Genomic DNA, 15,209 nt, shown 5'->3' with positions numbered 1-15,209 from the left:
CTCTGCTTCAATCACCAACTCTGGTAGTGCAATCTATAGCCTCACAACCCTTAAGTGTAAGGACATCTGCACTATACCAGGTCCACTGCCTCACAGCCCAAACCTTCACACAGTACTTCACTGTGGTCCTAAATTTTTTTTAATAGGTTCATCATTACATCCTGATAATCAAAGGTCCAAGCAAAAAACAGATCTCTCAATTTTTAAATATATAAATTGCAGTTCCCTGCAATAATTTTATTGCTGAAGAAAATGGCAGGACACAGTTGTGCATTTTGCAAAATTATTCCCATAAAAACTCTTAAAGACATACCTGAAAGTGTGGGGCATTGTTTTTGCAATTTGCAAAAAATATTTTATTTTAAAAAAAGTGTTCGTTCAATGTTCAAATCAGTTGGATGGCGAATTCTCAGAGAAAAACCATTGTCTCAAATCTGACCAACATCTGTAGAGCACATGGTGTTTGTGACTGTACTCTCAAAATGTTATTGAAAAATCCATCAGATGTTCATTTTATAATAATTAATGTTAATCAATCCATTATTTCTCTCGCAGCTGCATTTAAACTTTAGTTAGCCCGCCAGCGAGCGAACAACTGGAGAATCAAAAATAAATATCCTCCATTTTCATTGCATTAATGCTGGGACATCTCTGGGCAACAAAGCGACCTCTGTAAGAGGCTGTGCATTCTTTTTGCTGAGACTCGGGTTAAATGCTGGAGAGTAGCAATGCTATGACTATTTATAAAACGGGTTGATTAGAAAGTTGTGTTCATTAAAAAAAGATATGCACCAAAACTTGACAAAATACAAATTCTCACATTTAAATTCACATCCAAAGTAGTAAACTCTGCAAACATTTGCAGTCACAACCCAGTTCTTCTCAAGACCAGGTATAGTTCTAACGCCAACATGTCTGCTTGGCAATAGCAACTGAAACATTTTACAATCTTTCACCTTAATTATAAGTCCTTAAAACTGCTGCACAAAGATATGTCAATACAAGAACAGTGAATAGATTTATCAAATATTACACATTATGGAAGCCCAAGAGATAATTATTTTTTTAGAAGTCAATAAAGCCCTTTAGCACAGTGATTTGCTGCCTGGATCAATCAATATCTATCAAAAGCAATTATTTAAAACTGTTTAGTACATTCTCCAGTACATTCAGGATACAGTTAGTTTTATGTCAAAGGTAAGTAAGGAGAGGAAGGCCATTCAGCTCATCCTTCCACAGGCTACTATATTGCTATGGTTTGGTAAGCAAGTCTTTTCATACACATATGCAGCATTTGTAAATTCTATAAACATTTTTGGCTACTTAGTTCATTTTATAAGTTGTTGGGGAAGAAAATAGAACATATTTTCTACACAATATGAGATTAGCAGTAACTCTCATAAGATAACGACATTTTGCAATTAGAGTGCAAAAATAGAGCTCCTTCAAATTTTGTATCAAAATAAAAAGCATCTACTGTATTCAAATGAGTCATTGCACATTTTCACTTGTGACATATGATGTTACAGTGACATATGGAGGAGTGATCCAATGTACATTAACCTAAAAGGAGAGAACGTGAAATCATTTTTTGTCACAATCTACCCTGCCTGGTGTGGTTACAAACCAAAATTATAGGTAGAGGTCTTCCAAAACATTTTTAAAAATTAATTCTCATCAAACTGAAGCACATTTATCATCCCACATCCAGGCATAGAATCGTTTAAAAATGTAAAGCTTGAGCTTTTCCAGACCCTAATCTCAAACCGACTGCTGGCGATTTTGCCACAAGTGCTCACATATATAGTTAATTCTAAATCAAAGACTAATTGGGGCAGTGAGATTTAGCAATATGCTTGAGTCACATTGTAATGATTCCTCTCATGTCCCTATTTCACACCTCATTTAGGTTAGGGCCTATGTTTTAAGGGTAAAAAAGGGTTCCACCATTGCAGTTGGTCTCAGTGGTAGCACTTTCGTCTTTGAGTCAGAAAGTCGTGGTTTCAGTCCAGGAACTTGTGCCTATGATCTAGACTAACAGTTCAGTACAGTATTGAGTGAGTGTTGCATGTTTGAGGTGCTGCCCTTCAAGTAAGATATTAAACCCAGCCCCATCTACCTATTCAAGTGAATGTCAAAGATCCCAAGGCACTAACTGAAGAAGAGCAAAGGAGTTTTTTCAGAGTTCGGGTCAATCTTCAACCCTCAATTAACACTGCCAAAATAGATTAAAAAGTAATTTACCTTATTGTCTGAAAAACAACAGCAAATGCACTTCAAAAATCATTCCTTGGCTGTAAAGCACTGCACAAAACATATTTTTTTCCTCACTGGGCCTACAAAACCAGGTTGTGTTTAGAGAGCTCTGTCCGACTCTGTAGACTTGGTACAAGACCTCAGTTTACTCTTAGTGTTCTCCATGCATGGTGCAAAAATTCAAACCTCCTCACACCAGAATCAGGGCAAAAATCGGTCTCAGTTCCAGCTGTAAATTTCAGATATTCTCTCTCCTCTCACCCCTTTTAAACCCTACAGGTATTTCCTTGACATTTCTACTGCTGAAAGTCAAGTGTTAAAATAAATATTACAAGAACAACTTCTAAGACATGTCTTTAGTTTCAAACTGATTGTGGACACCGAGCTTCAATTTCACAACAGGCTGGAAGGCGGCAAGATTATGGAATTTGAAAGATCAGTATCAAAAGATATAATATTCCCTAAAGTGCACTAAATCAAGCTGATACGCTCAAAACTGCAAAGTTTCACTGAAAAATATCTACATTTCCTACCCCTTCCTTGTCTCAGCCTTGGCAAAAAAAAAAAGTTGTCTGTTGTTCTTTTAAATGAGCCGGGTATTGCAGTTTTGTCTCCCTTTACATAGCTGTAACATCATAGATCACGGACTTCAAAAATACAAAAAAGGACTTGTACAAAGTTCACTTTTAGTTTCCAAACACAAAATTGTTTTAAAGCCTTTAACAAGTCATATTGAAACCAGTAGATTCTTCACCATATATATTCAAATAGACACACCGTCAGGTCACCAATGAATTGCACAAATAAACGATGCACTTAAATTATTCTTTGGAAATTTAGGTGGTTTTTTTGTAAGTTCAAGGCATTGTTAAAAATAAATTGCTCTCAGTGATAAAATCAGTACAAAGATCCTACTATATTATGCAAATCTTAAAATCCCATCCTGAAGTATTCTAAGGGAGAATATTCAAAGATCTGATATGATCATATAGTTCATAGTAAAATTCAGTAGTATTTTTGGTAACGGTAGCTTTCTGAAGTTGTTAATGAATTTGAATATGTACAAATCATTTTCTTTCTTGAAAGAACCATTTCTGGTGGTCGATATCTGTACATGGCCGTAGTAATGGTCCTGGACGACCATTACTGAATGCATTGGGTACAGCCTGCAGACATCTCTGCGTTTGGACATGGTAAATCGAGCCATCCTTCAAAGACAAAAAAAAGTTCAAAACAAAAATAATCACAATTAAAGACTAATTAAAATAAGATTTCCAACTGAATGCAGTCCTGTAATCTTGCCTTAACCTTCACATCTGCAATTGTCATAATCTTACAACAGAAATTAAAGTCTATGACTATATATATTTCTCACAAGTTTTCATTGTTATCGAAAAAAGAATAATTTGCTGCTTAAAGCAAAATAGCGGTAGTCTCACTCTTGGGAGATTTTTATATGTGGCACTTGTTTGAAGCTTTGGCACCCACTACTGACAGGCAGTTACTCTGTCATTCTTAACTCACATTACCACAGCTAGCTGTCATCTAGCAAAAATATGGAAGTCTTGAAAATTAGAAAATGTATACATGATCATCACCTTTGGAAGCGCATCATGGATAATGAGAGTAGTTTAAAATTTATATTTTTAAAAAAGCACAAAATCTTTTAGAATGGGTCTTACCTCCTTAAAAATGAATTTCTGGCTTTCAGGTACAGGCCAATTAGTCTCTCGGCAAAGGTACAGTGTCAGATAGTCATTTCCAGCATCTGCTGCAGCACATGACTCAGGTTGGCGAGTATTATAACGGATTTCATTGTGTGACGAGAATTCAAAAAACTAGAAACACAAAAGTGTTTGTTGTTTAAAGAACACCAATGGAGTCAGAGTTTCATTTGTGATAAGTCGGAGGTTACTGCAATGGCTGCCCAACCCTCTACACATTGGAAGCACTATTCTGGAATCTAAACTTTGGTCAAGGATTCTTAAATTAATTGTCTTCTGTTGGGTCCCTATGGCATGAAAACAAATCCAAAACTTTATTCTTTTGCCATTTTTAAAACATGGACTTTCTGCTGAACCAAAAAAGATGGCTGCTGCAAGTCACATGACCACAGTATTGGCCTTTTGTCCTGGGAACTACCACCAGGAATTACAAGAACAAAAGAATTGTGGAATCTCACCTCTAATGGTACAGGCCCCTTGTAATCAATGAAACCAGAGGAAGTGTAGAGAAACTGGCTCCCCAACCTAAACTATCACAAAAGTGAGGGAGATCGAAACTCCTTTTCGGGAAAGGGATGCTAATAACCACCTCGTCTCCCTCCTAAGGAGGAATAATGGAATGCTGCCCAGAAGCACAGAAACTGATTGTTAAGCTCAAATTAACCATTAATACGTCATGACCCAAGCCTCTGGCCTTTTGGACAGTTTTAACATTACATCTTTGGCCTCACAGGTAGTCTGCTGTTTAACATCCAACCGGTGAACCACCAAAAGAGAGAGCTCCAGGCAGAACAACAGCCTGCTCCTCAAAACCCGTCTCTGCTGGATGATTTCCTATCATTGCCTGCAGAACTGACCCAGTCTCTGTGTACCTACTTCATCTGCAATATCAGCACCAACTGTAAAGTGAACTTTACCACTCCAATTGTCAGCCAGCTGAATTAGAGCTCTTACGTGAAAGAACTCCTCATTGGACTTTACTCTGGAAATCACGTGCACTAATATCCATTTGTGGTTCTTGTACTGTTGCTATCCATAGTTGTAAAACTCTTTTTTTCTATCCAACCCGCAACCTCCCTCCCCTTTGCTATATGCGTGTAGTAAAGTGGGAAGTAGCGAACACTCCTCCCTCAGGTTTTGAGTGTGAAATAAACTAACCTTCTGAGTTAATCATAATGCGAGTTTTCTGTAGGTTATTAGTAAACTGGATCACACAAACAGAGGGTTTGGGAAAACTCACCACCGTATGCTTTAAAAATAATTCAAAATACCTCATGCTTACCGACAGTTAGAGAGAGGAAATAAGTAGTTTGCCTGTCTCTCTCCTGCCCATCACACTTCTTAAATTGATGCATTGTAGTTAAGGAGGAGTCCGAAATATTGGATATGTTAAACATAGGGAGAGAGGAGGTAATAAGGGGATCAGCATCCTTGAAAGTGGATAAATCACCAGGGCCGGATGAAATGTACCCTTGGCTGTTAAAAGATACCAGGGAGGAAATAGCAGCTGCTCTGACCATCATTTGCCAATCCTCACTAGATGCAGGTATGGTGGCAGAGGATTGAAGGACTGCTTAGGTTGTACCTTTGTTTAAAAATGGAGTGAGGGATAGACCGATTAATTATAGGCCAGTCAGTGGGCAAATTATTGGAATCAATTCTGAGAGACAAGATAAACTGGCACTTAGAAAGGCATGGGGTAATTAAGGACAGTCAGCATGGATTTAAGGGAAGATAGTGTCTGGTTAACTTGAGTTTTTTGAGGAAGTAACAAGGTGGATTCATTAGGTTTGTGCAGTCGATGTGATCTATATGAATTTTAGCAAGGCTTTGGACAAGGTCCTACATGGCAGACTGGTTAAAAAAATGTCCATGGGATCCAGGGGAATGCAGCAAGCTGGATACAAGATTGACTCATTGTCAGGAAACAAAGGATAATGGTTGACAGGTGTTTTTTGTGATTACAAGGTTTTATCCAGTGGGGTTCTGCAGTGCTTAGTACTGGGTCCCCTGCTTTTTGAGGTATATATTAATGATTTGGACTTAAACGTAGGGGGAACGAACAAGATGTTTGCAGCCGACACATAAATTGGTCGCATAGTTGGGGAGGGAAGCAGGAAGATATCCATGGACAGATCAGGTGGGCAGGAAAGTGGCAAATGGAATTCAACCCGGAGAAGAAGTGTGAGGTGATGCATTTGGAGAGGTCAAACAAGGCAAAGGAATACACAATAAATGGGAGGAAATTGAGATGTATAGAGGAAGAGGGAGACCTTGGAGTGAATGTCTACAGATCCCTGGAGGTAGCAGGGCAAGTCAAGAAGGAAGTTAAGGCAGCACATAGAATTCTTTCCTTTATTAGCTGAGGCATAGAATACACAAGCATGGAGGTTATGATGGAGCTTTATAAAACACAAGTTAGGCCACAACTTGAGTACTGCATGCAGTTCTGGTCCTCATTACAGAGATTACAGAGGGGTGTAATTGCATTAGAAATGGTACAGAGGAGATTTACAAGGATGTTGCCAGGACTGGAAAATTGCAGCTATGAGGAAAGATTGGATAGGCTGGGGTTGTTTTCCCTGGAACAGAGGAGGCTGAGGGGAGATTTGGTTGAAGTGTACAAGGTTGTGAGACGTCTGGATAGAGTGGATGGGAAGGACCTATTTCCCTTACCAGAGAGGTCAGTGACTAAGGGGCATGGTTTTAATGTGCTAGGTAAAAGGATTAGAGAAGAGATGTGGAAATATTTTTTTCACCCAGAGGATGGTAGGGATTTCAAACTCACGGCATGAAAGGGCAGAAACTTTCAACTCATTTAAAAAGATGTCCAGATATGCACCTGAAGTCCTGTAACCTCCAGGGCTACAGACCAAGTGTTGGAAAATGGAATTAGGCTGGGTGGCTTGTTTATTGGCTGGCACAGACACAGAGACAGAGTGGCCTCCTTCTGTGCTGTAATTTTTTCTACATATTTCAAATTATTGAACCGGGGAATGTGCAGGGATGCAGGAAGAGTCCGGCAGTATGCGAATTGCTCTTTAGGAGAGCCAGCATGGACACGATGGACCAAATGGCCTTCTTCTGTGCTGTAACTATTTTATGACTTTATGATTCCATAATGAAATGAAGGACATCGGAAAAGGAAGTAAATGGTAGCTATCATTTTTGTTGAATTCACTTGCAGGATTATAACAAAAATATTCAAAAGAATGCTGCATGAATATAGAATTGGCTCAAAGCGAAATAAGCTGACGTGGCATTAAGAGGAATCCAATTGACAAGAATGTGGTTTGAATCCTATGAAAAGACCTGAAGATCAGGGCAGAGTGGTTTGTACAGACCGTTCTTGATGCATTGCAATGTAAACACAATAATCGCATCTGCATCACTATGTATATAAGTTTCAAAAAAGTAACAAAAAAATCCCTATACAAAGTTATAAATTTCACAAATACCTCAGGAAGCCTCATTAATAGGGTAAATGAGCTGCACCTACACAAACTGTCTGATTTCCATGATGGGCAGGGGAATAATTTTAATTTAAGGCATTCATTCCTTCCTTCTCACCAAGTACTATAAGAAGATTACATGGATAGAGAATGCATTTTCTCTCTCAGGGAAAACTATTTCACTTAACTGAGGCAAAAATAGCTGTAATGAGACTGGTCAGATCAGAATTCCCGGCTCATATTAGTCAATAAGGAATTAACATAACACTTTATATCCTTTTTCAGAGTGGTGGAAGTGGACAAAATGTCAACACTACAAGTGAACTTAAACATAACTTACAGGGGGAAAACTTAGTTTTAAATAATTCAAGTTAAAAAAGAAAGAAAATAATGAGATTTAATATCAATACATCTTCAAGACTTGATGGTTTTCACCCAAAATATTTTTTAAAATTGGTGTAGAAATTGCAGGAGCGTTTATCATAATTTTCCTAAATTCTCCAGATTCAGGAAATGCGCCTTTGGATTGGATTGGAAAATTGCAAATGTCACATTATTTAAGAATGCAGTAGATGGAGAAACCAGGTAATTATAGACCTACCAGTTTAGTATAAATTGTGAAGAAGTTAGTGGAATGTATCAGAGACTGAGTGACTGAGCATGTGGACAAACATAAGCTGATAAAAGAGAGTCAGCGTGGAAGTGCAAAGAGTCAGCATGGATGTGAGAAAAGTAGGTCATATCTGACTAATCTCGCTGAATTTTTAAAGATGTTGTCTATATGGCCGTCCAGAAGACATAAGGTTCTGCACAAGATATTAACAAAAATGACATGGGTTGAGAATTGGTTGGAATATAGGAAGCAAAATGTAGGGATAAACCGAATGTGTTCTGATTGTTGGGATGTGACAGGAACTGTCCCCCGAGGATCTGACAAGCAATACGGAGTAGATTTCATCCTCGAATCCAGGGATAGCCGATGTAAGATTATTCTTCAAACGCTGGGAAGTAAACATAGTAAGCTACCAAGCATACAAAATTCTGCTGCCTGCACCTTCAACAACTCCCACTTATCCATCACCCCTATCGTAAGTGGATCCCAATCCCTACCAATGCTTCAGATTAAAAATGCTCATCCCTCTATTAAGTCCCCTCTTGGCCTACCTCTTCTCATCTCCCTTCTAAGGGAGGACAAAGAAAACGCTACAAAGACACTCTGAAGCTCTTGAAGTACAGTGGCATTGACCTTAAATGACTGGGAGGAGCTTGCTACCAATCGCTGAGAATAGCAACAACTTGTCCATCAAGCTGCAGGCTCGAGTCCCTGCTCCTTAATGGTGAAACTGGGCAGCAGTAGAGGAGGAAAGAAAAGGAAACAAATCCTGCACTTCGGATCCCATCACACCGTGGGAAGTCCTGCTTCACATGCCCAAAGATCTGCAAGTCAAGTATCAGCCTACTTGGTCACATAAAGATCCATGGCAGAAACAAGCAACCCTGAGTAGATGTCATCCTTGAACTGAGGGACAGTCAACCTGGCAATATTATTTAAACATTGGTAAGCAAACAAAATCGTTGGTAAGCAAACAAAATAAGCTACCACTCACCTGATTTTGGCCCATGCCATGACACTGATACAGGATGATTTTTCCTCCTGCAACATTGTGTTCATTTGGTGGATTGTAATCAAAGCAGTAGTTCATCATCCCCTTGTTCTTTAACTGGGGAAAACAAACAGAAGGGTGGATATTAGGTTATACTGCAGTGAACAGGCAGTAAGGTATAGATCCCTATTCATTTCTGAAAACTGAAATAGAATACTTTTTTAAAAAGCAAAACTATAATGTTCTTGGTCAAATTGGTGTTACATCAGCCAAAACCTCCCTCAGTTTGAACTGTATAATGAAAATAATCTTTAATTGCAGTAATTGTGCTTTCCACTATCCAAAGACAATAATAATGGTAAATGGTTGAATATTCCTTAATGTGTTCATGGGGTAAGGGCTTCTTGAGATCATAGTGAAAAGACATTTTAGCCAATATCCTTAAGAGGCAATTTTAAAGCATCAACTTAAATAGTTAATTTCTGGAAATTACTTCAAGACATGAGCTAGTTTCTTTAAAAAAAAACAACTATCTATATTTCTTCATAAATGCAATGAAAAAGCCAAGGGTATATTTTCCCCACAAATTTCAAATGGAAAATGCCATCTTCAGTAGCTCCTTTCCCTGCTATGCTATCCAACTTCCTACCTGCAAGGAAAGACCAGAGAGAGAAGAGAACAGAGAAAAGCAAAGGGTTAAGAACATAGAAACAGGAGTAGGCCATTTAGCCCCCCCGAGCCTTTCCTTCCATTCAATCAGGTGATGGCCAATCTGTGACTTAATTCTATACACCAACTCGCCTTTGTCCCACATTCCTCGACACCTTTGGGTAGCAAAAGTATATCAATGTCAGTTTTTTAAAATAAGCAATTGATCTAGCATTAATTGACTTTTCAAAGACAGAGCCAACTCTACCACTCTCAGTTTGAAGTGGTTCCTAATTTCACTCGTGAAAAGTCTGGGTCTAATTTTTTGACTATATTTTCTACTCCTAAACTGCCCAGCTAGCAGAAATCATTTCCATTGACCATGGGTGTTCCCCTTAATATTTTGAAAAGAAGGCCAGAATATATAGAGAAAGACCGACCTTATCCTTAAACTTTATACAGAAGATATATCAGTAATCTGCAATGTGTGTCCACACAGATATTGCATTGGCAACTATAGAAAATTCTAGTCATGAAGCACAATCAAAAGGACCACAGTGGTTCAAGACAGCAGCTCAACACCATCACGTAAGGTCAACTAGAGATGGGCAATTAACAAAGCCTTGCTATTGTTGTCCACGTCCTGAGAATACTTTTTTTTAAAATTATTTGCTAGGGATGTCCCCATTCTTTTGAAATCGTATGCATTCTAAGAGAAACTGTAGGCTCTAACCTAACCTACATCTATGAAGAATGCAAGAACACAAGAATTAGCAGCAGGAGAAAGCCATTCGGTCCCTCGAGCCTGCTCCACCATTTGATAAGATTATGGCTGATCTGATTGTGGTCTCAACTCCATTTTGTCTGCCCCCCATAACCCTTGGCTCCCTTGCTGATCTAAAATCTACCGAACTCAGCCTAGAACATATTTAATAACACAGCCACCACTGTTTTCTGGGGAACAGAGTTGCATAGACTAACAGCCCTTTGAGAGAAAAAAAAGTCCTCTTTCTCTCAGTCTTAATGGGAAACCCCTAATTTTTAAAACGTGTCCCCTAGTTCTAGACACCCCCCTCAAGGGGAAACATTCTCTCAAGTCCACCCTGTCAAGTCCCCTCAGGATCTTATATGTTTCAATAAGATCACCTCTCATTCTTCTAAACTCCAATGGGTATGTGCCAGGCTTGTCGACCCCTTTTGCGTGGGGAGCACATTTCCATTTTTTTCCTCACTCGGTGGGGAGGGGATGACAAGATCACATAAAGCAATAAATTGATATTTTTTAAAAAGTGTAACTAATAAAAATGTGTTAGGAAATAGAAATAGTTTAAGTAAGTTATATTTATATTTGGGTGTGTTAAGGATAAGGTATCTTTCAGTTAAGGCTGATTTGTGTTTCTGCTTGTGTGTGTTAAAAAAAGAAGTTGAGTTTGTAAAAAACATATCTTTTTATTTTCTGTTGGATTGTGGATTAAAATTACAATGGTAGCAGTTTGAAAGACATGTCCACTGGAACAGGAGGAGAGATATTTACAATGTTGCAGTCCTGAAACAGAGTATGCCATAAAAGACAGGATGGTGCCAGAAAGGAGTCCTGAACCAAGGGAGCTGCCTGGCAACAACATCTGAATTGGCTCCTGACCAGGTGACCAGGGTTTGTGTGAGAAGCAGTGCAGCCGAATGGCTCCTAGCCTGAAAGGAACAAGACCTAAAACCTCTTTCTCCTGCGTGCGGAAGATTCCAGTAATTCCATAATAGCAGCTAGCTGGCTTTTCTCCTTATATCTCTACAACCTGCTCTCTCTGGGAAAACCCCTGTCAAGAGGCAAAGGGGAAAATCATTGTTAGAGGCATTGAAAGACAAGTGCTCAACCAGTGAACTAAATACTGTAAGTGCAGGAAGACCACCTCGTGTCATCAACAAGAACTGAAAGGAATTTGGAAGACATCAACCAAAATAAACCCATTGACCCTGTACTCCGGAATTGGTGCTATTGAATTGTTTTATCCCACCCTTAAAACCCATGTTTTGTGTGTCTTGTGTGTGTGTGTGTGTGTGCGCGCGCCCGTGTGTGTATATATATTAAGAAGGATTTAAGGGGGTAGAGTTTAAGTTATAGTGTTAGAAGTTAACAGTTCATATTTCTTTCTTTTGCCACTCGTTAACAACAGTTTGTTCAATAAAGTTATTCACTTGTTAAGTTTACAAACCTGGTGCTCAATTTCTGTTCACCTAAATTAAACAGTTGGGTAGAATTGGGGCAATCTGGTGGTTTGGTCAAACTTTTTCACATTTTTCACGGCTCGGGGAACAGTGGGGCTTGATACTACAGCCCTCTATCCCCGGTGGCTCGTAACAAGTTGCAGTTCAACTTTTAAAGGTGCCTGCATTGTAATGAGATTTTTATGACTCTTGAAGGGAACTCAAAACAAAGTAAAAAAGAACTGCGCTGGTGCCTAGCAACAGGGGCCCAGGGAGACAGATGCACACGCACACACAAGCAGTTTGAGTACAGTTGAACGCAGCTGCCAGAGAGAGACAAGGAGGAACAGGAACCTGGAAAAGCTCCTGTTAAGTGAAGTTACGAGTGAGGAGCAGAGGAAGGCTCCAAGCTTCAAGCTTAAAGGGAGAAAGCTGCAGGAAGCAGATTTAAAATGATAAAAGCTTGCAAGAAGCTTGAAGGTCCAAGGTGATAGCTGAAGGCCTGTAACTCTTTGCTATCGGCATGTGAAGCAGTGGTGTACTGTTGATGGTTGAGTCCATGAGAGAGAGTGCATGGAAGCAAGCTTGAATGCATGTGGTGTCCCAGGAGAGAGGAACATGGGTTCGAAAGCCAGGAGGTGGACCCTTGCGGAAAGCATCTGAGAGAAAGCGTCGGTTTGGGAGAAAATTTCAGAAGCAATTTCTTGGAAATTGGAAACCCTCGTGTGAAAGACGGAGTTCAGTGAGACTGGTTGGCTCACAGTGTGACAAGGATGTAGGGAGAGTTGAAGAGAGATCCATAGTATCTGTTTGGAGTGGTATCTGTCACTTGGTTTCAGAGTGTGGTCTGTCTGACCACAGGTCGCCTATTGGTTTACATGGACTGTGTGCTTACTGTGAACATTAGTGTATAAGGTGGTTTTTGTAACTTGTGTTATCCTTACAAGTCTTTATATATCTGTAAAAGTATAGTTGTGGATTGTTACAAAAGTACAATAATTTTGTAATATTTTTCTGGTTTATTATAAAGTAGGTTTATGGGTGCCAGTATAGTGAGTCTCTCTGTGTAATTTAATTACATTTGGAGTCAGGCAGATTGCAAGTTTGGAATTATCAAAAAAAGCTAGGTGTAGAAATGCACTTGAAATGCTCATGAGTAAACATAGATGCTGGCTTAGCATGTAAGGTGTGAAGGAAATTTCCATTTTTTAGAAAATGAAGGGATTGTTTGGATTTCAAAGGGATGTTAGTCTGTCTACAACTAGCCAAATAAGCAAAGCTAAAGATTATGCTTATTTTTCCCCAAAGGTTAATGACAATATTGGCAACATGAAAGTTTCTATATTATGAGAAAGGTACAGTTTCAACAACATACGGAACAATAGAATTTACATATTAAAGAGGGAGAAACGTATATAAAGATGAATGAAAGGCTATCTGAGGAGAGGGCCTTTTTTTAAAATTCATTCATGGGATGTGGGTGTTGCTGGCTAGGCCAGCATTTATTGCTCATCCCTAAATGCACTGTTCAGAGGGCATTTAAGAGTCAACCGCATTGCTGTGGGTCGGGAGTCACATGTAGGCCAGACCAGGTAAGGGCAGCAGATTTCCTTCCCTTCCCTCTCTCTCCCCCTGGGCCCACAGCCTGCCCCTCTCTCTCCCCCTCCAGGCCCTGCAGCACCTTCTCCCTTCGTGCCACACAGCACCTTCTCCCCTTGGGGTCCCATGCACAATCTCTCCCCATGTCCCACAGCACCTTCTTCCCTCGGGCCCCGCAGCCCCTTTCTCTCTCCCTGTGCCCTGCAGCACCTTCTCTCTCTTCTTTCCCCCTGAAATCCTCTCTCTCACCGCACAATTAGGCCCATGGATCGTGTTGGGCAAGCCTGATAATAGGCCAACCTGCTCAAGCTTAATTGTGCAATGAGAAAGGGTTAATTAATAATCTTGATGTGTGGGGTCCTCTAGGGAAGTGACCATAACATGATTGAATTCTTCATTAGGATGGAAAGTGAAGTAGTCTGTTCTGAAACTAGGGTCCTAAATCTAAACAAAGGCGTGACGAAGGTATGAGGCATGAGTTGGCTAAGACAGATTGGGGGACATCATTAAAAGGCAATAGCTAATATTTAAGGAACAAATGTATGCATTGCAACAGTTACACATTCCTTTCTGGTGCAAAAACACAACAGGAAAAGTAGCTCAACCATGGCTAACAAAAGAAATTAAGGATAGTATTAGATCCAAAGAGGAGTCATATAAAGTTGCTAGAAAAACTAGCAAGCCTGAGGATTGGCAGCAGTTTAGAATTCAGCGAAGGTGGGCCAAAAGGTTAATTAAGAGAGGAAAAATGGAGTATGAGAGTAAACTTGCAAGGAACATAAAAGCAGACTGTAAAAGCTTCCATAGGTATGTAAAAAGAAAAAGATTAGTGAAGACAAATGTAGGTACCTTACAGTCTGAAACAGGAGAATTTATAATAGAGAACAAGGAAGTGGCAGAGCAATTAAACAATTGCTTTAGTTCTGTCTTCACAGAGGAAGACACAAATAACTTCCCAGAAATACTAGGGAACAAAGCATCTGGTGAGAAGGAGGAATTGAAGGAAATTAGTATTACTAAAATAATAGTGCTGGAGAAATGGGACTGAAAGCCAACACATCCCAGAGCCTGCTAATCTACATCCCAGGGTACTAAAGGAGGCGGTCAAGGAAATAGTGGACGCGTTGGTTGTCATCTTCCAAAATTCTGTAGATTCTGGAAAAATAACGGCAGATTGGAGGGTGGCAAATGTAACCACACTATTTAAAAAGAGAGAGAAAACAGCGAATTACAGACCAGTTAGCCTAACATCAGTAGTAGGGAAAATGCTAGAATCTATTATAAAGGATGTGATAACAGCACACTTAGAAAATATCAACAGGATTAAACTGTGTCAACATGAATTTATGAAAGGGAAATCATGTTTGACAAATCTACTGGAGTTTTTTTGAGGACATAACTAGCAGAATAGATAAAGGAGAATAGCAGATGTGATGTATTTGGATTTTCAGAAAGCTTTTGATAAAGTCCCACATAAGAGGTTAGTGCGTAAAATTAAAGCACATGGGATTGGAGGCAATATATTGGGATGGATTGAGAATTAGTTAGCAGACAGGAAACAGTAGGAATGAATAGGTCTTTTTCGGAGTGGCGGGTGGTGACTAGTTGGGTACCACAGGGATCAGTGCTTGGGCCCCAGCTGTTCACGATATATATCAATGATTTGTATGAAGGAACCAATTGTAATATTTCCAAGTTTGCTGATGACATAAAAATTGGCGGGA

General features: G+C 39.5%; 1 protein-coding gene across 1 annotated transcript in view; it reads right to left on the bottom strand.

The window, feature by feature from the left end:
* Window positions 1-200: 200 nt before the first annotated feature.
* galnt12 (UDP-N-acetyl-alpha-D-galactosamine:polypeptide N-acetylgalactosaminyltransferase 12) overlaps window positions 201-15,209 on the bottom strand; it is a 63,507-nt gene continuing 48,498 nt past the window's right edge. Inside the window, exons 8-10 of the mRNA XM_078538742.1 lie at window positions 9,040-9,153; window positions 3,939-4,094; window positions 201-3,464 (exon numbers count right to left, since the gene is read on the bottom strand). Of these exons, the coding sequence (XP_078394868.1) occupies window positions 3,324-3,464; window positions 3,939-4,094; window positions 9,040-9,153 (411 nt within the window). The 3' untranslated portion in view covers window positions 201-3,323. The remainder of the gene's footprint in view (window positions 3,465-3,938; window positions 4,095-9,039; window positions 9,154-15,209) is intronic.

The sequence above is a fragment of the Cetorhinus maximus genome, chromosome 3 (assembly GCF_964194155.1).
Source record: "Cetorhinus maximus chromosome 3, sCetMax3.hap1.1, whole genome shotgun sequence".
NCBI classification, from domain to species: Eukaryota; Metazoa; Chordata; class Chondrichthyes; order Lamniformes; family Cetorhinidae; genus Cetorhinus; species Cetorhinus maximus.
Note: the sequence above shows the minus strand (reverse complement) of the source record. Positions and strands in the feature narration are given on the sequence as shown.